The 23,757-nt window shown below is 44.8% G+C and overlaps 2 protein-coding genes across 9 annotated transcripts in view; one reads left to right on the plus strand and one right to left on the minus strand.

Annotated features, from left to right (window-relative positions):
• LOC135917044 (uncharacterized) overlaps nt 1-23,757 on the plus strand; it is a 153,722-nt gene that overhangs the window by 31,728 nt on the left and 98,237 nt on the right. For all 4 annotated transcript variants that reach the window (XR_011515001.1, XM_065450538.2, XM_070539811.1 and 1 more), the window contains exon 3: nt 14,437-14,565. Coding sequence is in view for 3 of the 4 variants with exons in the window: in XM_065450538.2 (XP_065306610.2) it covers nt 14,437-14,565 (129 nt within the window). In the remaining variant the exon portion in view is untranslated. The remainder of the gene's footprint in view (nt 1-14,436; nt 14,566-23,757) is intronic.
• Nucleotides 1-23,757, minus strand: part of LOC135917043 (G/T mismatch-specific thymine DNA glycosylase-like) — a 436,020-nt gene that overhangs the window by 31,230 nt on the left and 381,033 nt on the right. The gene's annotated exons all lie outside the window — the stretch shown is intronic.

The following is a 23,757-nucleotide window of genomic DNA, read 5'->3' on the forward strand; positions in this document are numbered from 1 at the left end:
GCAAGGGAGGTTATTCCGGCACTGACACAATTCGCAAGTTGCGACACAACGACACACGGAGCGGTAGAGACCTGGCCAGAAGAACTGGCATCGTACGCAGTCGTATGTACGCAAAACACCAAGATGTCACGTCGTCGGTGCATCGTGAAGTTGTTCGAGAGCGAAGGATCACAGATAACGAGGAAGGGCAAGGAGCAACTCAGGGCCGTCAAAGTTGATAATGAGGCGGTAGAGGCCGTCGTGCTGAAAGAACATGCGGCACATGGCGTCAGTGCTGCCAGATTGCACTCCGACGATGATGGACTGGAAAGATGCAACGTGTTGTTCAGCGCGCATGTCGATCATGTCAGTAAAAGCCATTATGCAGTTCACCGGATCATGCGCAGCAGGCTCAAAGGGATCCACGGGGTGACGAGAGGCAGTCAGCATCCTTGTGCAGACGTCCAGACTTATAGTTGACAACAAACGAAAATTCCTGGAGCCGCAAAGCCTAGCGACCAAGCTGTCCTGTAGGGTCCCAAAGGGAAGACAGCCAGCAGAGTGCTTGGTGATCTGTAAAGACCGAAAACGTGCAGCCGTACAAATATGGCCAGAACTTGGCAACAGCCCAAACTAAAGCCAAGCACTCCCGCTCGGTGATGGAGTAATTTCTCTCGGTAGGTGACAACATGCGGCTGGCGTAAGCTATCACATACTCGGTACCATTCTGCTGTTGGGCAAGAACAGCGCCGATGCCCCACTTGCATCAGTGTGGACTTCGGTTGGTGTGGATAAAAGTGGGCAAGTATGGGAGGAGCGGTCAGAAACCCTATGAGAGCGGCGAATGTATGGGTCTGCTCCGGGCCCCATGAGAATAGCTTGTTCTTCTTTAAAAGATCTGTCAAGGGCCGAGCAACGTCGGCGAAGTTTTTGACGAAGTGGTGAAAGTAAGAACACAGGCCAACGAAGCAGCGCACGTCAGACGCAGAACATGGCATAGGGAAACTGCATACGGCGCAAGCTTTTTATGGATCTGGTTGGACACCCGATTCGTCAACGAGGTGTCTGAACACAGTAACCTGACGGCGCCTGAATTGACACTTCGAAGAGTTCAGTTGGAGGCTGGCTTTTCGGAAGATCGCAAGAATGGCAGCGAGTCGGGTAAGGAGGCTGCCAAACATGGGAGAAAAAACAATAATGTTGCCAAGGTAACAGAGACAGGTGGTCCATTTGTAGCCTCACAGAAGAGTCCATCATACGTTCAAATGTCGCAGGAGCATTGCATATGCCAAAGGGCATGACTTTGAACTGATATAAACCATCCAGCATGATGAAGGCTGTCTTCTCACGGTCCATTTCATCAACTGAAATCTGCCAGTAGCTGGATCAAAGATGGATGAACGAGAAGTATTTAGCTCTGTGCAAGCAGTCCAAGGTGTCATTGATGCATAGTAATGGGTAGACATCTTTTTGTGTGATCTTGTTTAAGTGGCGATAATCAATGCAATAATGCCAGGTACCATCTTTCTTTTTCACAAGGACGACAGGTGAAGCCCAAGGACTGGCTGATGGCTCGATGACCCCTTTGAGGAGCATTTTGTCCACTTATGATTGGATGACTTGACGTTCAGCATGCGATACACGATAGGGACGCCGACGAATAGGATTCGTGTCTCCGGTGTTCATGCGGTGCTGAACAGCAGATAGATGTTTGGCCTAAAGGCCTGTCGCCGAAATCAAAGATGTCACTGTACCATTCAAACAGGAGACGTATGTCCGTGGCTTGTGCTGAGGTGAGGTCAGGTGCAATCATTTTCATGTAGTCCTCCGTTAAGGAACCAGAGCTGTGAGCTGCAATTCTTGCAAGCCACTCTTGGCATTCAGCCACTGCAAGCCACTCTTGGTATTCAGACTCAATGTCAAATTGGGAACCACTACTAACGCTGGCCAAGAACATTCCGGCCAGAATCACTTGAGGGCACAGGCTGAAATTCAGAAGCGGTAGAACAACATCGTTATTAGTAACCTTGACCAACATATGCGGAACAGCAACGTTCCGGTTCAAAAGCATGTCGATGATGGGGCGAAGCACATATTCACCGTCAGAAACCTGTGTCTGGGTGGTCAAAGTGACGTAAGTAACTGCCTCGGGTGACAGATGCACATCGTAAAGTGAGCACAAGTGTGGTGGGGTGGTGATCGGAGCGTTGGCGAGTTGAGGCAGTTCTAACTGAAGAACGCCGGTCGCGCAGTCACTGAGAGCAGAATGAGTGTATAAAAAGTCCAATCCAAGGATAACGCCATGAGGGCAGTTGTCGATCACAGCAAAGAGAACGAGCAGGGTGGCCAGCTGTACTTAAACATGCAGTACACATTCCATGAACAACCAGCATGCCGCCGTCAGCCACACGAAGCACTCGGGCAGCTGCTGGGGTGAGGACCTTTTTTAAACATCTATGTAGGCTAGAACTCGTCACAGATACGTGGGCTCCAGTGTAGATGAGTGCTTGGGCAGATACACAGTCTATTTTAACATCAATTACACTTCCCCTTGTGGGCACAAACAGAGGATTTGCTGCAGTAGTCGACAATGCAGCACCACCTTCAAGGGCTGCATTTCTTAGTTTTCCGAAAGGGGTGAGTCCAAAAGCCACAGGGGACGTAAGGCGACGTGGCTGCGGCGAACGGGAAGATGGGCGACGTGTTTGTGGTGAACGAGACTAATGTCCGCGCGGCGATGGTAAGCAGCTGTACCATGTGTTCTGAGCAGAGTTGTTGGCACTGTAGACATGGCGGTGGGCGAAACATTGTGGCCATTTCCGTCAAAACAGCTCAGGTTGGTCGACGTGCGAGCTGTTGAGGGCCACGAGTTGTGACAGCATTGGGCGACATGACCAATGCAGCGACAGGTGAAACATATCGGCTGGTCGTCCACAGTTCTCCATTTAGTCGGGCTGCGATAACACAGAGAGAAGCGTCGGGATGGAGCGAAAATAGTACAAGGGCATTCGTTAGCTCTGGGATTGGCAACAGCACACACAGACAATCTTTTCAAGTTCCTGGAGAACGATGGCTTGTATAAGGGGAACTGAAAGTGTGGTAGGATCTCGGCTACGCGAACAGAAAGCTTCGCCCGCCATTGCATCCAGTTCATGTCTAACGATTCGCACAACGTCCTCTGATGGCGACGCATGCTGCTGTGTGGGTTGATCTTCACACGTCGGCGTTGCGGCAGTATTGGGAAGTCTGGCGAATGGTTGCAAGACGCGTCGGCTTTTGGCCTGCTCGAATTGTTGGCACTCTTTAATGATAGCATCAACTCTAGAGCAGCTCTTGCACATGAGCAGATTAATAGTGTCGTCAGCAATGCCCTTAAGCATGTGCCCGACTTTCTCAGCTTCTGTCATGTCGTGATCGGCTTTACGACAAAGTGCAAGCACGTCCTGAATGTACGAGACATAGGACTCCATGGGGGATTGGGCACGGGAGGCCAGTTCCTGCTTTGCGGCAATTTTACAGCCGGCTGCTTTGCCAAACAACTCTGTCAATTTCTCTTTGCATTGGTCCCAGCTGGTTAGCTCCTCTTCATGGTTTTCGTACCATACCTTTGCCATGCCTTTTAGGTAGAAAAACAGGTTAGCTAGCATAAGCGTAGGGTCCCATCTGTTGATTCCACTCACGTGTTCGTACATGGCCGCCCACTCTTCAACGTCGGCATCATCGGTCCTGCAGAAAGTTCCAGGATCCTTGGGTTGCACAACGACAACCGAAGATGACAGCGACTTAACATGCAACGGTGATGTAGGAGGCAGCAACGACATTGATCCCGAGTGCTCACCGTCATTCATGGTGCGGACAGTGATGCGATGTCCACTGCGGAGCTCCGTGTCCAGCCGTAGTACCCCGCACCTCTCACCAATAAGTGACGGGGATGTTGGGAGTATAGAAGATTGTATTTACAATATATATATGCAGAATGAGTCGGAGTAGTTAAGATGGCTGACTAACAACAACACACAGCAGCCAGCGTCACGCGATCTTCTTTCTCTCTTCTTTCATCCTTTCGTAACAACACTTATATTGTGCAGTCGGGGATATACTGCATTTACTCGATTCTAACACACCCTCGATTGTAACACGCACCCATGTTTCGTGACCAAAAAAATGTAAAAATGAGAACCTCGATTGTAACATGCACCCGTTTTTCATAAGCAAAAAAAAAAAGAAGAGTACAATACCGCGCACCTCGTGATTTCATATAGAAACACTATTTTCTCTCATTTGGAGAAAACAGACTTATTTCCAATACACTAAAGTTGCGATGAATAAAAACACAAATGGAAGCAGCGTACCTTGCTGCCAAGATTTTCACCGCGCTGGTACGAGTCGCATGGGGCAATAGATATCATTCGTTGTTTGCTATCAGACAACTCCTTATCGCTATCAACAGACCAAAGCATTTCATCCTTGGTGCCGTCCATGGCATTCAGAATCCCGCACTTTTTATAGGCCTTGTTGACCATGACAGACAGGATTGTGCACCATGCATCCTTCACCCATCCAACAAAGTCTTGCAGCGAGGCATGCTTCATTTTATATGCGGGCGTGAATTCGTGACAGCCACTGACAAGCCATTCGGTGTAGAGCGCTTAGATTCTATCTTTCATTGGCTTGTTCAAACAAACATCGAGCGGCTGGAGCTGCGATGTCATGTCGCCGGGTATCATGACAAGGTCAGTGTTGCATTCAGCCAGCTTGTCCTTGATGCGCTGGTCAAGGTGGCAGCTGAACACATCGAGCACATGCTCCCCACACAGACCCAAACTGCCGCCGAGTCTCTTCTGCCAAACGTTACCAATCCAGTCAGCGACCATGTCCGTAGTCATCCAACCTTTTTCATTTGCACACACAATCACACCACTCGGAAACACGATTCCTTTCAGGAGCATCTTCCGTATGAAGATATGGGGGCAACTTGTGCCCATCCGCAGTGCAACAAAGCATTGCGGTGATTCCAGTTCTTTCATGGCTGGAAGACAAAACGCGCACTTGCTTTGCCCCCTTTTCAACAGTTGTGGTGGCAGGTATGTCAAAGTAGAGCGGCGTCTGATCGGCATTTCCAATCTGTCTGAAGTGGTAGCCGTTTCTATGGCGTAACTTCAAAACGTACCGTTGAAAACTGTGCAATTTCTCTTCATATTCTTTGCGCAATTTTTGGCATGCACCTGTCCGCCTACAAAGAGGAAAGCCTTTTCTTTTCATAAAATATGATAGCCGGAACCTGCTTGCTTTGAAGTCACTCCATTTTAGCCCTTTCTGTAGGGCTAACTGCGTCGCGTGTACTTTGAGCAGATCGGTCGTCACAGGCTGCTGTGCCGCTCGTTGCTCTTGCACATATTCCGCGAGCAGCTCTGCTATTTCAGTGAAGTGGCCCTGCTTCGGTCCATTGAAACCTTTCCTTGATGCTTTTCTGGTGAAAATATTCTCCTTCTGTTTGCGCCAGTCTCTCACGCAAGTTTCGGAAACTTCGAACGCCTGTGATGCGGCCCGATTTCCGTCTGTCTCTGCGCAAGTGATAACCTTCCTTTTAAATGCGGCATCATGGTGGACCCGGCGTGTCTTCGCAGTCGGCGCTTCCATGCTGATTGAATAAACGCAGAAAACGGGAAGATGGGCAGTAGTTTCACCCATAGAGTTTCTCACCATATTACCTAGAGGGAAATCTGGCACTGCTATGCTGTGGTATGCATGGGCAGGATGGGAATGCCGGTGTGTTGTGACTTTGGATTGGCATTATTCTCGGAGAGCCAGGCAAGCACCGTTCTGTCTGTTACAATGATTAATTTTCCACTAAAACAGCGTGTAAAAAACTGCTTTTGCATTATTACACAAAAACATGTTTTGTTTAACTATGAGAACTTGATGCGAGAAAATAGAAGTGAGGCATGCAGACAAAACACAAGAGTAGAGAAGTGGACAACGTGTTGTACACTTCTCTACTCTTGTGTCCTGTCTGCACGCTTCACTTCTATTTTGCATAATGAATCCTTACCAACTAGCTCAGCTTTCTGTCGTTCTTGACGAGACGTTTATTTTAGGGATCACCAGCTGTTTGTGTGCAGACACGAGCAAGAGCGGGCGCGAGAGAGAAAATCTGGGGGCTTTTGCTCCTTGAATATGCTTAGGCTCATTGTTGAGTGCCATGCGCTCTCTGCAATGGTCAGGCGGCGCAGCGATCGGCTCAGCCGTCAGTGCCACCGTGTCAGTTGGCCGAAACACTGAGGCGGCCACTGCTATTTGAAACCTGTTGGACGTTCTAAATTGCAGTTTTAACGCAATCGAAAACATGAAGGCATATTTTAGACCACCGACGCTTAAGAAAGGACGTCAGATTTACGACTACAACCATGTATATCGTCTCAAAGAAGTAAACATCACAGACATAACAGCGAGGTGCTTAAATTAAATTATGGTGTTTTAGGTGCCAAAACCACGGTGTGATTAGGAGGCACGCCGTGGTGGGAGACTCCGGAATAATTTGGACCAACTGGGTTCTTTAACGTGGACCTAATTCCAATTACACAGGTGTTTTGGTATTTCGACCCCATCGAAATTCGGCCGCCATGGCCGGGATTTAATCCCGCGACCTCGTGCTTAGCAGCCCAACACCATAGCCATTTAGTAAAGCAATGAAGGGGGTTAGTTGGTGAACATTCATGGTTGTATTGCGCTCAGTTTTGCACAGATGATATTAAGTGAAAAACGGGACGTGGACGAACATAGAGCAATTGACGTAGCGCTGGTGTTGTATTGCACTATGTACGTCCACTTCCCGTCCTTCACTTAATATCGTCTGTGTAAAACTGAACGCAATATTACCATGGCCATAGCTACTAAGCAACCACTGCAGGTCGCGAAGTATTTGTCACAACAGAGGAAGCATGTTTACGGCGTCGAACTCAAAGTTAGTTAACAAATAATTATTTTATGCTACTTAAGCGAGCAAATACAGCCGTGGATGTCTCTTAACTCTCAATTGTCACTTCATTACTTGGAGCATGCCTTGCAACTCACAATTGTAGAGGTTTTGGCGAATTGGCAGGTAAGTGCTTTTTTCTCCATTGACAAAGTTTGTTGAGCATATTCTGGTATTGTCGTTCGGGCTCGAATGTGAGAGGGCATTACCACTGAGGCATCACAGAGAGCAATCAGCTGAGACTAAACAAATGTCAAGACTCAACAAATATGCGCTAGCGTGCGCGAGAGAAATACTAATTTTCGAATACTCGACGTGTGCTGCAGTGTACTCCAACCTTAGTTCTGTTGTTCTAACCACGCGAAAATATCAGCACGAATGAGCTCGGCTCCAGACTTCGCGTCTTGATCTTGGCGCAGGAAGAAACACAGAGTGTACAAAGCTCCAGCACGGAGTGCTTACGAAGCTAGATTTGACACGTAACAGTTACTGCACGTTTGTTTTGGAGTAAGACGAGCTAAACAACTACCTAAACTAATTTACAAGAGCGGGGAATCAGTTTACGCACTGTGTGTTTTTACGGATACCGCTGCTGGTTTTTTTTCTTCTTGTTTTTGCATTTATGTCTTAGTTCGTTTAACAGAAATTCACAAGACCGACACGAACCGCGACGATCCACTTCAGCCGCCGGGTCGCTTCTCCTGGTTTTGAAGGGAAGCGGTACAATTTGATACCGACTTCCCTTTCACGGTTGTGACAATCCTTAATGCAGAAGTATCTGCACGTGTTCTTTTTGTTTACACTTCTCACGAAGGAGCTGTCAAGAGGCCGCAATGAATCCATTGGAAAATTGGAAAAGCAGCCTTTCGGCGGGCTTGAGCGCACCATGGACAATGGTGAAATGACGGTGAGGGCCTACCCGCGGGTGCTCACCGTTGCTGCTAGGTGGCGCGACATGTACAGGCAAACTAACTTCATTGCAGGGTGCCCATAGAGTTTCATATTAGTATTTATTTAGAAACTCTATGGCTGAGTGCAGTCGAGCTTGTTTTCCGACGCTGGCTGCCCGCGCGATGAGGCAGTGGGCTTGGACGCCCCATTTGGTGATCGCTGTGTCTGAAGGTGCAAGGTTCTAACTGGTGTTGTATAAGTCGTGGGTCGCTTTTTTCGCCGTGACGATAGATAGCATTTTTTGCACGCACTGCTCCAGGAGGACACATGTAGCTGGCAAACGAAGGCCTCAGGAGAGCACCTGAGCAGGCAGCACAGGATCTCCGGGGCACCCAAGGGATGGCAGGGGGATCAAAGCTGCGAAGCAGGGAGGCCCGTGGGTTGATGCTGCGGAGGCCGAAGCGTGACAGGGGGTGTTTGCATAAAAAATTGGCTGTCTGCTGTCGCGGACAGCCACACCCGTGGCACGCGTGGTTCTAGCTTTGGTGTCCTTGTTGTCACTTTGGTGTCCAGGAGGCGCCACTAATGCGAAATAATGACATGTTGTTGCAATTAGTAAAAAACACGGTTGAATAAATATTGTTACGTCCCGACACCAACTTGTGACGCTAAGTTCAGTACTACCGCGCCCTGCAACTTCTACAACACCAGTCAGAACTTTGCCTCTGAAGGTACGTCGGACAGACTTTCTCACGCCTGCGGCGCTGGTGCTTAGTCAGCTGTCATGCCGGATTAACCCTCTCTTGCTTCTTACGGTGCTCTACCTAAAAAAAAAACACTGCTTTTTCCGGGGGAGCAGTAGGGCCGTAGTAGAGGCCTAGCGGTTGCCAAATCGAGTGTCAGTACTCGCTGCTTCACCTATTGTACTGTGCCGGCAGCCAGCATCCGAACGTTAGCAAACTCGACCCCACTCTGCAATGCCTGCATGCCTAGAGACAAACGCCTACAAGAAACCTCCTCTGTAGTGCCTAGGCAGAGTCATCTATTCAAGGAGCAAAAGCCCCAAAATTTTCTCTCTCACGCCTGCTCTTACTCGCGCCTGCTCACAAACGGCTGGCAATCTCTCAAATGAACATCTCGTTGAGAACTTGTTATTGCATGTACAATTATATGAAACGTAAAAAGTATCAGCGGGCCGCTAAAGTTGGAGGACAGAAGACAAGATTTGTGCTCGCATTGGAACAGTTTCTCATCTGTTCTTGCTTTTCTTTACTTGGTTATCTGTTGTAGGTGAGTAAACATCACTAGGAGGTGTAATATGTGTGAATGAAAACATTTTATGAAGATTTTACTTTAAGAACGCATTATTTCTGCAGCCATATCCACGTTTTAGACGAAGCCTCTTACAACACCAGCCAACGCAAGCCTCGCAGACACATTTACCGTCATTCCCATGACAGCACAGCACCCCTTAGGAGACTCCCATAGACGGTGGACCACATTTCCCTCTTGGTGTTATAGTTTGAAACTCTATGGTTACATGGAAATGACGGTATATGTGTCTGCGAGGCTTGCGTTGGCTGGTGTTGTAAGAGACTTCATCTAAAATGTGGATATGGCTACACAAATAACGCATTCTTAAAGTAAAATCTTCATAAAATGTTTTCATTCACGCATCTTACATCTTTACTCACCTACAATGCATGACCAAGCGAAGAAAAGCAAGAACAGACGACAAACTGTTTCAAAGCGAGCGCGAATCTTGTCGTCTGTCCTCCAACTTTAGCGGCACGCTTATAATTTTTACATTTCATATAATTGTGCATGCAATAGCAAGTTCTCATAGTTAAACAAAACATGTTTTTGTGTAATAATAAAGCTAAAACAGCTTTTTACGTGCAGTTTTAGTAGAAAATGAATCATTGTGACAGATGGAACGGTGCCTGCCTGGCTCTCAGAGAATGATGCCAATACGAAGTCACAATATACTGGCATTCCCATGCATACCACAGCGCAGCAGTGCCATATTTCCCTATAGGTAATATAGTGAGCAACTCTATGGTTACACCAGCGCCTGGTTACACGTACAACATGGAGGTATGCAGATGGAAGAAGCGACAGCAGCTAGGCTAGAAGCATGTAAGAGGCAGCCATTTTTCTAATGCTGATGGCGATATGGTAACACGGATTTAGGGTCGAACTCAATTCTAATGCGCATGCAATTTTTGGACCCATTTTATTGGGAAAAAGGTGCACATTAGGTTTGAGTAAATACGGTAATACTATTGTTCATGTGGTAGATAAGCTGCAAATTAACAGATTTATGGGTGAAAGACATTGTTTTACATTTTGACACGTTTAGTGTCATGAGCCATGTAGTAGACCACTGGTTTACTATCTCTAGGTCTCGTTGGAGCAGTGTATGATCATCACTATTTGTTACTGGATAGTAGATTACGCGAGCATCGGTGAATACTCGTACGCAAGACAATATGTTGTTAGGCAGATCATTTATGTAGATTAGAAACAACAGAGGCCCAAGGGCACTTCCTTGTGGCATACCGGAAGTAACATTAGATTTGGGGGAATTGAAGTCATTAACAAAGGTAAATTGCCCTCGATTAGACAGAGTGTTACATAGCCATGACAATGTACAGGAGTCTAATTTTAACGCAGATAATTTCGATATGAAGTGGCAATGTGCAATACAATCAAACACTTTAGAAAAGTCAAGAAATAAGCAGTCAGTCTGTAAGTAGTGATTCATGTTAAGGTGGATATTTGTTGTAAATTTAGGTAACTGTGTCTCGCAGAAAAAGTCTTTTCTGAAACCATGTTTATTACGAAAAAATAAACTGTTCTCTTCAAAATGGTTATAAATATGTGAAGCGATGACATGTTCGAGCATATTGCAGTATCTTCCAGTTGGAAAGAAGCATACCAGACATTAAGGACTGCCTGAATATATGAACCAGGATGACGCTTGAAACAGAAGTGGCATTTTTTAATATCTTGGAATTTATTCCGTCAATGTCACAAGAAGATGACACTTTAAGGTTGCTTATTAGCGAAGCAATGCCCACGACCGTGATGTTTATCGATGCCATGTAATCGTAATCAAAATCAGGTACGAAGGGTACATTTGAGCTATCCTCACTTGTGAACATGGATGTGAAATTCATTCTAAATGGGTATACCTTGTGAAAACACCAGCTGCAATTTGTAAATTTGAATGTTCCGTGAGGTGTTTCGTAATATTTTAATATTTTTATTGTTTGATTATACGCTTCGATATCTTGTGCAAGCAGCATCCAACTCTAAATAATCCAGCTCCAGAACTGTGAAAGCTTCCACAGAGGACTTTTATATGTTCTGTATAATCAAAAAGGAAGACCAAAAGACGAAACTTCATAGCGATAGCAAAGTATCACACAACTCGCAAAGTGACATTCTTAGTTTTAGTTGCCATATAATTGCAGTAAACATGCATTCACTAATTTAATTAGAATCATGGTGTCACGTGCACAGGCAAACATGAACCTATCTCATTTTATGACTACGAACACATATCGCCATGCCGGCGTGATGAAGAGCGCAAGCCGAGAGGAGCAAACATTTCTGCTGCCTCTCCCTTCAATGCGTCATTGAAACTTGAGATTACGGGACCTCCAGCAGTAGGCGCATGCTATGACAGCGCACATACTACAACCACTAGCCAGCCTGGCTTGCCCAGGCTTTGCCCCTGCCAGAGATTACCTCCACAATAGGACAAAGAGGGTGCACAGCTGGGCTAGAGGAGCAGACATGTGCTCACCTGCCAATCTCCCTTCCTCCCCCCATCACTTGCATGTGCGCAAGAAGACTGCACACGTCCCCTCCTGCCTACAGCATACAATGTGCGGGCCACAATAGGATCGTATCACACATCATACAGAACATCGCAGTGATGCCGATGGTACAAATTCACCTGGAGTGTCTATATAATTGCTGTTGCAATAATATATCAATTTATGAGTAGGACTTCTGTGATATTCTCGAAAATATTGTTCAATGCCATGTAAGCTTCAAATTAATGTATATTTGTCCATTTCTGATACTTTAAGACATGCAATTTACAGAACTACAATATCTGTTATTGCTTCAGATATATGGATACGCAAACTTCACGCTTTTATTACACTGCAACGGCAGTCAAGTGCTCGACATTGGATTTCCCTAGTATAATCAGTTCATTACTCTGATGATGATGATGATGAATCCCTGTCATGGCTCGCAGCCACTAAGGGGGATAGGCCAAGAATCGGTTGGCAGGAGGTAGCTGAAGGAAATCCTTTTTTGAAAACGAGAAGTGCAAGGTAAAATAAAAAAAAATAAAATAAAAGGAGATGTCGCCACAGAAGGCATCTAATGACGATCTTTGTCATCATCAGGCCACCTAGTCGTCTCCAGTGTCACCATCGCCACAAGGCGATGAAGAACAAAGCTTATCCACAACCACTGGGAATCAAACCTGTGTGACTGAAGCCATAGGCATTTTGGAGGTGGAGGTGGACGTGCTAACCATCGGCTATCATGCAACAGCAGCACTGGGAAATTGCTGCAAGGTATCACGCTTCACACGTAATCTCAGTGCGTTGGAAACTGTGCATGTATTTTAGAAGCTTTAACCAACATTACTGTATGTGGATAACATTATTCTTGACAAGATCGTGGCATGTTGGCGTGTAATTCCTTGAAAAAAAAAAATATGGGGTTTGATGTGCCAAAACCACAATCTGATTATGGAGTGCGTGTATTGGGGGCTCCGAAAATTTGGGCCCCTGGGGTTCTTTAATGTGCACCTAAATCTAAGTACAAGAGCATTTTTTCATTTCACCCCCCACTGAAATGCAGCCACTGTGGCCAGGATTCAATGTCGCAACCTCGCGGTTAGCAGCCCAACACCATTGCCACTAAGCAACCAAGGCGGGTGGCGTGCAATTCTTTGCTGTCATGCTCCGCAAAATAGTGTCGGCAGCACAAATGAGGTATAGATGGTAATGATGATGGTCAACCTCAAAAATGGCACATGCCCACAGTATTACAGGACATGCTGATATCCATGCAGTTGACGTAAAACAACATCGAAAGCACCAACGATGCGAATGCAGACAACGTTGCAGCGATAAAACCCAAATGCCGGTTGTAGCAGTACTGCAAATGCACAGAGGGGAGTAAATTGCTGAAATCTCTTAGGTGGCACAGCGCCACTTTGCTTGTGGCATCAGTTGTAGTAGATTTCACCCCATAGTTGATTAATGGTAGGGCCTTCAAATCGAACCTTGAAACCTGGAAAGCAAAAAGCCTTTCACTCAGCAACTTCATCTCCGGCAGCATAAACATTGATTTACACAAACACTGGATTTGAGAATTGGTATAAGGAAACATTATACCTAAAGGTCATGTCAAATGCCAGGCTGCCATTATGTCAGGTAAGTAGTTGCTTGGACGTTGTCCTACCGAATGATATAAACAGGCAATATGGCTATGTTCACAAGTTTTCCAAATTTACTATACTGACCACAACGCAACCTCGCAATAATAACACACAAAAGAAGCTAAAATATATGATGATGCAGCAAGATTGTCTGCAAATATTTTCAAACAGTAAAATGTTGGAAGTACCTTGAGACAAAAAAAAAAAGATTGCTGCTATATAGCCTTTGACAATATAGCTGCAAACAAAAGGTTATGTAAAGCTGTAGATTTCAACAAAATAAATATAGCCTACTTAGACGGGAAAAATCTGAGAGGTAATTTTGCTCTGCCCATTTATGTATTTGGAACTTCGCAAGATGCATTACTTGCCATAGTGAAAAGAAGCTGTGTACACTGCAATGAATACAGAGTCAACTTGTTTGCCTATCCACACTTTTCTGTCTTTAATATCATTAATTTATAATTATAATTTAAATATTAAACATACAGTAAACCTTTTCAGATAGCTACTTCAAATGAATACATTTTCACCACAACCAACCGGCCACTGGCTTTTTGTTCAGTTCCTGGTGGTGGTTAAGCGCATTAAATGAGTGCTGCAAATGAGGATAAAGCAGGCAAGGTAATGCTGATCTTAACAGTGGGAGAAGCAGTAAATAAGTGCAAAGCTGAAGGAATTACTGATGTCTGCTCCTTTTTTTTTTTAACATAGCAAATTTCTGCAAATTTTGTCAAAGGTCATAGGTCTAAATTAAAATTTGGCTTTCTGCAGTTGCTAGAATTTTACTTTCTCTCTTTCAAAAAATTTCAGTCAAATTAGTCCACTGGTTGTCTCATTAGAGTATTTCTATGTGTCACATGTACTCGAACTGGAAAATCAAAATTAGCACCGAGCTAAATCTTCTTCCTAAGTAGCATGGACATAAGACATGGCACTGAAACTATGTCAACATCAGCAGAATGGGACACAGCTCTGTCATATCTGTCTAATAACCTTTCATCCAGTCAGCATTAGGATGATGCTGTTGTGTTTGTTGTCAAATTATGACACCTTGCTGCTAAATGACACAGCTAATGATCTTTAGTTCACATGCCTTTGTTGCATTTTACAGGGAAGCAGCCGGAGGCCAGGAAGACTTGGTGGCTGAGCTGGCGTTTGACCCCGCCTGGATCACGAACAGCAATGCCGACGCTCACGACCCCGAGTTGGCTTCCATCATGACCTTGCACATGGATAACGGGTGACAGCTTGTCCCTCGCCTGAACCGCTTTCCAAAAAAAATTTTTCTGATTAACACCGATTAGACATTTAAAATTATCCCTTCGACCATTCCACCAACCGTATCTGCCGTATCTGCTGGGGGGAGGGCCATGAGTTGGTTCCCATTACTGTGGAAGAATGTGAAGCTGCGTACACAGATAAACCAGGGCAAATTTTGAACCACGACCCAGGCATCAGTCGTGACAAAGACGCATTAAAATTTAATGAGGGAAACTCCTAAAGGGATGACTACACCTGCCTGCTAATTTGCCAATGCCAGCCTCTGGTGATTTTTCATGTGACGAAGCGTAATGTACTGCGTCCCTGCTTGTTTCAGCCCAGGGCCGTAGCACGACATTGATTTCCGCGCAGGCCACTGACCGTTGCAAGCCGTTACACTGATGTTGAGATCCTGTCATCTGCGCCAGACGCCTGGTGCTTGGGCATCTCACGACTTGTCCATGGGACCTGGCTGCAGCTCACTGCATAAGCGATTTCTATGCCAGACGCTTAGTGACTTTTTATGGGAAATGAGTCCTGTTATCTCACCTTGGCAGCATGTCTATGTCATTCAGTGGCCTTGAGCCACCAACGCAGACCTGTCGCTGTGGTAATGTCACGCTAGTGATTGGACTGGCATGGCTTCAGGCAGCAAGCTACGCTCTCCTTCGTTCGTGGCAGCTCTCACCTTGAAACAATTCAGACACTCATAGATGGTAGTTTGACCTCCAAGATTATCTTATGTTACTATGAAGGAGCCATCGTTGGTGAGCGTGACGTGGAACCACTTACTTAAGCATACAAATGCGCAAACGCAAGCAAGCATAGTACACATGAACAATTCTGGCACTTTTCGCTCTTCATCGCTCGCGCCTTCTGACGACTGCAATGCCAATTTACGCGCACAAACACACCACCTCGTAGGAATGCTTCTATAAATTTTGTCTAGGCTCCCAAACGCACCCTCAGCCATCATTCTCGATTACATTCAGGGCTAGAGAAACTATAAAAAGTTTCAGTTTCAATGTGGAGTTTCTACACAAGAATTTCTGCACGATGTGCTAAAATTTTCTGAGTTCCTGAGCGGCACCTAGTTTATTTATTTATTTATTTCGTGTACCCTCAGGGCCATTGGCATTGGAGAGGGGAGTGGTTACAGGCATACAAAACAAGAAAAAATAGGAAATGTGATACAAGGAAGAGAAGTATTGCAATAAAAGTTAACAAGTGTGTCTACTTATACAATGTTAGCTAAGGCGTTCTTGAAAAGCTGGTAATCTTTGATGGTGGCTGTCAGTGCGGGAAGGTGATTTTACTCTGCTGCTGTACGAGGTATAAATGACTGGAAGAAAGCGTTAGTTCTACAAAATGGGACACCGACCTTGTAGGCATGATCTAATCGAGATGATAGGTGACGTGGGGGAGGGATTAATTCGCTACGCAGGTGTGGATGATGAAACATCTTATGGAACAGACAGATACGAAACGCTTTGCGACGTGAGGCTAGGGATGGTAGATTAAGGCTTGATTTCATTGAAGATATGCTAGCGGTCCTGTTATAGTTGGAAAGAATGAAGCGAACCGAGTTATTTTGGACCATTTCTAGTGAATGTATTAGGTTTTCATGATGAAGGTCCCAGATGGATGCGGCGTACTCTAGTTTCGGACGTATTAACGTTTTGTACAACAGCAGTTTGAGGGATGAGGGCGCTTTAGAAAAGTTGCGGCGGATGTAACCAAGCATACGATTAGCATGGTTAATTATGTATGTGATATGTGCAGACCAAGTGAGAGTGGAAGTGATGTGTACACCAAGGTACTTGTATGAGCCTACCGATTCTAAGAGGACATGATCTAAGGAATAAGTGGGGATACTGTTGCAAGTTCTTGATACACGAAGAGATTTACATTTTGTGATGTTAAGTTCCATTAGCCATGTTTTATACCACAATGAAATAGTGTTCAGGTCAGTCTGAAGAGCGGTTACATCGTCACTGCTTGTTATTTCTCTGAAGATTACACAGTCATCAGCAAATAAATGGATATGAGAGGAAACAGTAGAAGGCAAGTCGTTCATGTAGATTAGAAAAAGAAGAGGCCCGAGGACGGAGCCTTGTGGGACGCCGGAATGGACAGGGTTTGAGTGAAAGTTAAGATTATTAGCTGACACGTATTGTGAACGGTTTTTAAGGAAACACTCAATCCAAGCAAGAAGTTTGGGGTCAATGTTCATGAGCTGTAGTTTGTGAAGTAGCAGTTTGTGAGACACTTTATCGAAAGCTTTGGAGTAGTCTAGGAAAATGCATTCCGCCATTGAACGAGTATCAAGAATTAGGTGTAGCTTATGTATGAAGGAAGCCAGCTGCGTTTCACAAGAATATGTTTTCCGAAAACCATGCTGTGAACTTGAAAAAAATGAATTTGACTCAAGAAAGTTAGCAAGCTGTGAATATAGGATATGTTCTAATATTTTGCATGGGATACTGGTTAGTGAAATAGGCCAATAATTGAGAGGAGAATGCTTGTCACCTGATTTATAAAGTGGAATCACCTTACCGACTTTCCAACCAATGGGCAGGTATCCTGTGTCAAGCGACTGTTGAAAAAGCTTTGCTAGTAAAATCGATGAATAAACAACAGTGCTGTGCAAAAATTTCACGGAAATTAGGTCATGGCCAGGAGCAGAGGAGAGACGCAACGATTTAATCACGGTTTTGATGCCACAGGGTTCAATTGTAATTGGAAACATAGCCTCGTAATCATAACAAGGTGCAGTGGGTGGGGAAACATTACGGTTACAGAAAAGTTTTGGATAAATGTTTGATTGAGAACGGATGCGATATGGTCACAGGGTATGGCATTCCCAGAGTTATCTACAAGAGTTATGGTGTCATCATCTTTTTGATTAATAACGCGCCAGAATTTCTTGGTATCATTTGTTAACATGGACGGCAGCGTGTGACATAAAAAATTGTTTCTGGCGTCTCTTAGCGCTGACACATATTCGCTTGAAGCCAATCGGTAGGCACTCCAACTTCACTCGAGGAAAACTTTGCTGACCTGTACAATCGACCCTTTTTATTTGATAACCGTCTTATATGAACATTATACCAGGGAGCGTCTGACTTGCTAGTTACGATGCGAATAGGAATGTACTTGTTGGTTAGGTAAGTAACTTTTTCTGCGAAGATTGCCCAGTTAGTTTCTACTGTACGGCTGTCGAAATCCTGGAGGAAAACATCAAGGAATGAACATAATTCTCTATTAATGGCGTCAAAGTCTGCTTTGTTGTAATTACGGATGGTTACAGTCCTTTTGGTATGTTTAGGTTGTGCGAGATTTAAGTGAAAAAAGAGTAAAGAGTGGTCGCTCATTCCTGGAACGTGAGTGATGTTGGAAACTAGGTCGGGCTGTGAAGCGAGAACAAGGTCAAGGGTATTAGCAGCAGAGTCTGTGGTTATAGTCGGTTCAGTTACAAGCTGTTCGAGAGAAAAAACGGAGCACATTTCTAAAAATTCTTTAGCTAACGTGGAAGGTGGGTGTATCGTGGGGACAGTGTTAGACCAGCTTATGTTTGGCATATTAAAATCACCAAGCAAAAGTAATGGGCAGTTTGGGTAACGGGATGAAACGATGTTGTTAACATCGTGTAATTCATTTACGAAGTTCTGTGTATAGGTAGGGGGCCGATAACAGACCCCAATAATAACTTTCTTATGATTTAGGGCGACGCATGCCCAGACAGTTTCTAAAGGGGTGTTGACGTGGATGCACTGTGAAGGGAAATTTTTCGTGATAGCGAGCAGTACGCTTCCTCCTTGTCGCCCAATGCGATCACAGCGATAGATAGAGAAATTATTTGCAATAAGAAAAAGTTCGTGGTCTCGAATTTCAGGACGCAACCAGGTTTCAGTTAATACTATGATATCAGCGCTGCAGGTGTCGATGGCGGAGTTAAGGCAGTCACGTTTGCTGATGATACTGCGGATGTTAGTAAAAAGAACGGATATCTGCGAAAAACAGCGTCCACATCCCCTCGCGCGTCCCTACGGACTGCCGTGAGCCGAACTGGCGGGATTATCAGCTGAGGGCGGTTTCTGCGCGTGCTGTTTAACAGAGTTAGTAGGATGACTATCATGTGATGGCGGTTGCTTCGTATGCTCGTTAACGCAATTAGATTCGGGATCGTACATGTAGTATTTCTTATTCATTAGTAATTTGTTATATCAGAGCTGATACGGACCTCCGTCAGATGCACTTTTGGCAAACTCGGTTAATTTCTTTCGAGCGTGACGTGTAGCAGGTGAGTAATCTTCATTAACTGTGACGTTTTTGTCCTTCAGCTTTTTCCGGGCAGAGAGGACTGTCTCTTTTATCTTAAAGTTAGTAAATTTGACAATGATCGGACGTTGTTTACCTGGCGAATATTGACCTAGGCGATGAGCGCGTTCAATGGCTGTATCCGGAATGATGTCAAGTGCGTCAGCCAAAACTACTTAAATTTTTTCTTCCGACTCAGCCCACGATTCCCGGTGGTCATCTAATCCATAAAAAATGAGGTTGCAGCGTCATGATTGATCTCCAAGTTCGGTCTGCCGTGATTGCAAAGAAGCAGAATTGATTGACAGCGACTGTACCGAGGTCTGGATGGTGGCTGTTTCGTGATCAATTTGGTCAAGTGAGTCTGTTTTATCTTCTAGGTCATCTAGTCTTTTTTCGATGGCGCCAATTTTTGATTTCGATATTTTTTTGACTGGCTTTGATGGCTTTAATGTCAGTGACCATATCGGACTGGCTTTTTGCTGCTTGCACGGATCGAGCCTGAAGATCTTTTAGAATATGAAATATGACTTTCATCTGTTTGCCTGGCTCGTCAGGCAAGGACTGCAGTTCAGCCAAGGACTGAGAATGAGTCAGGGGTCCTGGGTTGGACTCAATATCTCCAGAGCATAGTAATAAAACACCCATTGAAAAACAATCAACAGCAATATCACGGAGCACTCGTGGGCGCGGGAACAATAATAGGAAACGGTCGTCGCTCCTTCTGGCATACATGGAAAAAACGTTACATATCTGTAATGCGCAAAAGCGCGGAGTGTGAGACATGTTGACAGTGATGGTCCCGTGCCCACTGAAGAAACTGTCGCACTGGCGCCTTCTTATATCGACTGTGGTTGGTGACGTCATCGTAGACTTGGATGATGCGCAGAAGGCGGAGATGATGAGCGGAGCAGTACAGTAGGGGTAGTGCGGTTGATAGCAGAGCGGCGTCAATGGTATCGGGCTGGAAGGGCATTCGGTTTCACCAGGAGGCAAGGCTGTGGTTGACAGCAGGAAAAGCGGCAGGAACACCTGTAATGCGCAAAAGCGCGGAGTGTGAGACATGTTGACAGTGATGGTCCCGCGCCCACTGAAGAAACTGTCGCACTGGCGCCTTCTTATATCGACTGTGCTTGGTGACGTCATCGTAGACTTGGATGATGCGCAGAAGGCGGAGATGACGAGCGGAGCAGTACAGTAGGGGTAGTGCGGTTGATAGCAGAGCAGCGTCAATGGTATCGGGCTGGAAGGGCATTCGGTTTCACCAGGAGGCAAGGCTGTGGTTGACAGCAGGAAAAGCGGCAGGAACACCTGTAATGCGCAAAAGCGCGGAGTGTGAGACATGTTGACAGTGATGGTCCCGCGCCCACTGAAGAAACTGTCGCACTGGCGCCTTCTTATATCGACTGTGGTTGGTGACGTCATCGTAGACTTGGATGATGCGCAGAAGGCGGAGATGACGAGCGAAGCAGTACAGTAGGGGTAGTGCGGTTGGTAGCAGAGCAGCGTCAATGGTATCGGGCTGGAAGGGCATTCGGTTTCACCAGGAGGCAAGGCTGTGGTTGACAGCAGGAAAAGCGGCAGGAACACCTGTAATGCGCAAAAGCGCAGAGTGTGAGACATGTTGACAGTGATGGTCCCGTGCCCACTCAATGCGCTCGCAGCAGTATTCACAGCAACAGTATTCTACGGCAACATGATGTGGATTCGTCGTGAAAAATGCTGCACTGATGGCAAAGCACTCATCGAACTGAGGCCGCCAGAAAAAGTGTCAAACATCTCTAAGGGCATTCAAAGTGACAAAGAAACTCTGGGGCCATGCTGTTTGTGCTACTGGGGCCTATACCACACGATACCTCCATACCGCTTTATGATTACTTTTACTATTTGTGTAGCATTCGCCAGCCTCTATTGCCACATAATTTAGTTCAAAAATGAACTCGTCCGAATTTTTAAAAACATTTTTTCTGCAAGACTTGTGGGGCAGTGCATCCGTGACTTGCAACGATGGGTTTAGTCATTAGAATGAGAACCTACTCAAAGAAACGGGAAAGCGTTTCTAGTGACATGGAACATGGTTTATCGCCAAAAATGGACAAACAAAGATGTGCGCGTACAAGACAAGCTTCAACGAGTGTTATCTAAGTAACAATGTTCATAACATAGACAAAAAGCAGCCGCTGTGCGTGGAGCACACAAAACATATCTGAGCACCACTATCCTCAAACAAGATCACATTCTTTGCCCATACAAACGAGGCTTCATATTGATGTGTTAAAGTTGTTGTTTTTTTTCCCCTCATACAAGGTATTTTTCGGTACATTCCTGTCTCGTCTTGTTTTGGGCTTTATCTTTAAAGAAAAAGCTAGTGTCTGGTGGCGATAACATTCAACACAGCGGCCTGATGCTCTACCCGTTTAGCCACAGACAAATGCAGGGATATGGGGTGCACTAAAGGTGGAGAATAGCATTTTTGTGACTTGGAGATTTTATAAGTTTGAAGACCTATTGTTCCAAAACTAAAACATTGTACATCGTCAAACATTTATTGGGGTAAATTTAAGCTATCAGAACTACTGGCCCAAGGAAGCTTATAGACTTATGTTGCCCACAGTATTTTTGTAAAAAATTGCCAAACCACTTTTTAAGAAAGCGCCTTTCACTGACCCTGAGATCAGTGGCTATGTGGGGCCACTTTAGCTAGTGTGATGAAGCTTAAACATTTTCTGATAAAACTTGAAATAGTTTCTTGTAAGTTTCCGCAGAATATTTGCAGCTACATGTATTTATTTCATAACAACTCGAAAATGCCAATATTGCATTAAAAATTTCCCTAAAATTTTAGGGTACCTTTAAAGTACTGAGAAGTCTAATAGTGCAAAAGCATCTTGCAGTATGTTATATTAAATGGAAAAATTGAGCCTACCTTTATAACCCTATATAAAACTTGTTGGGCGAGTTGGTTCATACTGTGACGAAATAAATGGATTGCGCATATTCAAGAGTATTTGCGTATGCGCGTATTCATAGTAAGGAACACGGACAAGTGCTATGACCCTGTATAGTCATCCCTATCGGCTGTGTAGTTCTAATAACAAAATCGAAATTACATTCATATTGCATTTTGAACTCGTTGTTGTAGTAGTAAAGAAAAATTGCTGACGTGTCGTTTTTGCCTCTTTTGCGCCACAAAATGAGTTGAGCTTGGGTTTTCAGGGCTCCTATATATGTCCATATTTTTATTTATTTATTTATTTTATTTATTTATTTATTTATTTATACATACTGCAGCCTCGGTGAGGCTATTGCAGGAGTGGGTAGAAAAAAAAGGAAAGCAAGAAAACGAGATACAGGCCCAAAAATAAATATGAATATCAAGTATATGTAATTGCTTTCAAAAATTCTTGCATAGGTAAAGAGCGGATGCTTCCAGGCAGTGCATTCCAGAGTTCAATGGCCAGTGGAAAGAAGCTGTGCTTGAACATCTCCGTTCGGCAAAAGAAAGGGATAAGGTTGAGATTATGAGAACTCCTAGTGATAGAAGGTGGACTAAAGTTCAAATAATTATTTAGTGTATCAAGGCGCTCAGAATGAATAAGCGTGTGTAAAAATTTCATGCATTCTAAGCGGCGGCGAGATGAAAGAACTGTAAGACCTGTAGCTGTATAATGCGAAGAAGGGGAAAAATCTCGGCTATAGTTGCGAAAAATGAAGCGCACAGATTTCTTTTGGACTGATTCTATCTTTTTAATATCGGATTTCTTATGAGGATTCCATATGATGCAGCCATAATCAAGAATAGGTCGGATAAGTGTTTTATACGTCATCAGTTTGGTATCCTTTGGAGCCTTACGCAGTGAACGATGGAGGTAACCGAGACGTCTAAAAGCTTTGTTACATGTGATGTCAATGTGTTTCGACCATGACATGTCATGGGAGAAATGAAGACCAAGGTATTTAAATTCGGTTACTCTTTTTAAATCTTGACCATGGAAAGTGTACGTGAAAAGTGATGGAGATGGGCGTCTGGAGAAGGACATGGAAACAGTTTTAGAGAAATTAATGTTCATTTGCCATTCCTTGCACCACCTACAAAATTTTGCAAAGGAGTCATTAAGTAAATCATGATCCATTGGTGTGTTAATACTATGATAGAGGACGCAATCATCAGCGTAAAGACGAATACTAACGGACACGCAATGCGGCAAGTCATTAATATATAATAAGAAAAGAAGCAGGCCTAAAACGGAACCTTGTGGGACGCCGGATGAAACACTAACAGGAGAGGAAATAGAGCCGTTAAATTGCACAGACTGAAAACGGTGGGTTAGGAAGCTATGTATCCAACCAACCAGAGAAGGGTTATTTAGAATGGAGTTAAGCTTGTAGAGGAGTTTTGGGTGTGGGACGGTGTCGAAAGCTTTGGATAAGTCAACAAAAATGCCATCAATCTGTCCGCCTAAATCTAATGACTGACAAATATTGTGCGTGAATTCGATCAGTTGGGTAGTGGTGCTATATCCGCGACGGAAACCATGTTGGTAATTGGATAGGATATTATGGCTTTCAAGAAATTCCGTGATGTGTTTAAAAATTATATGTTCGAGTAGCTTGCATGAGTGGGCAGTTAATGAAATGGGTCTGTAGTTCTGCAGAAGTTGAGCGTTACCGGATTTGTATATCGGAATGACCGTAGCAAGCTTCCAGGATTGGGGAACAGTGGAGGTTGATAATGATTTACGGAAGATAACGGAGAGGTATCTGCTTGTCCAAAGGGAGTAGCGAACGAGGAAAGAATTGGGTATGTCATCTGGGCCGCAGCTCTTTTTAGTATCTAAATGGAGGATCATGT

The sequence above is a fragment of the Dermacentor albipictus genome, chromosome 6 (assembly GCF_038994185.2).
Source record: "Dermacentor albipictus isolate Rhodes 1998 colony chromosome 6, USDA_Dalb.pri_finalv2, whole genome shotgun sequence".
Classification (NCBI taxonomy): domain Eukaryota; kingdom Metazoa; phylum Arthropoda; class Arachnida; order Ixodida; family Ixodidae; genus Dermacentor; species Dermacentor albipictus.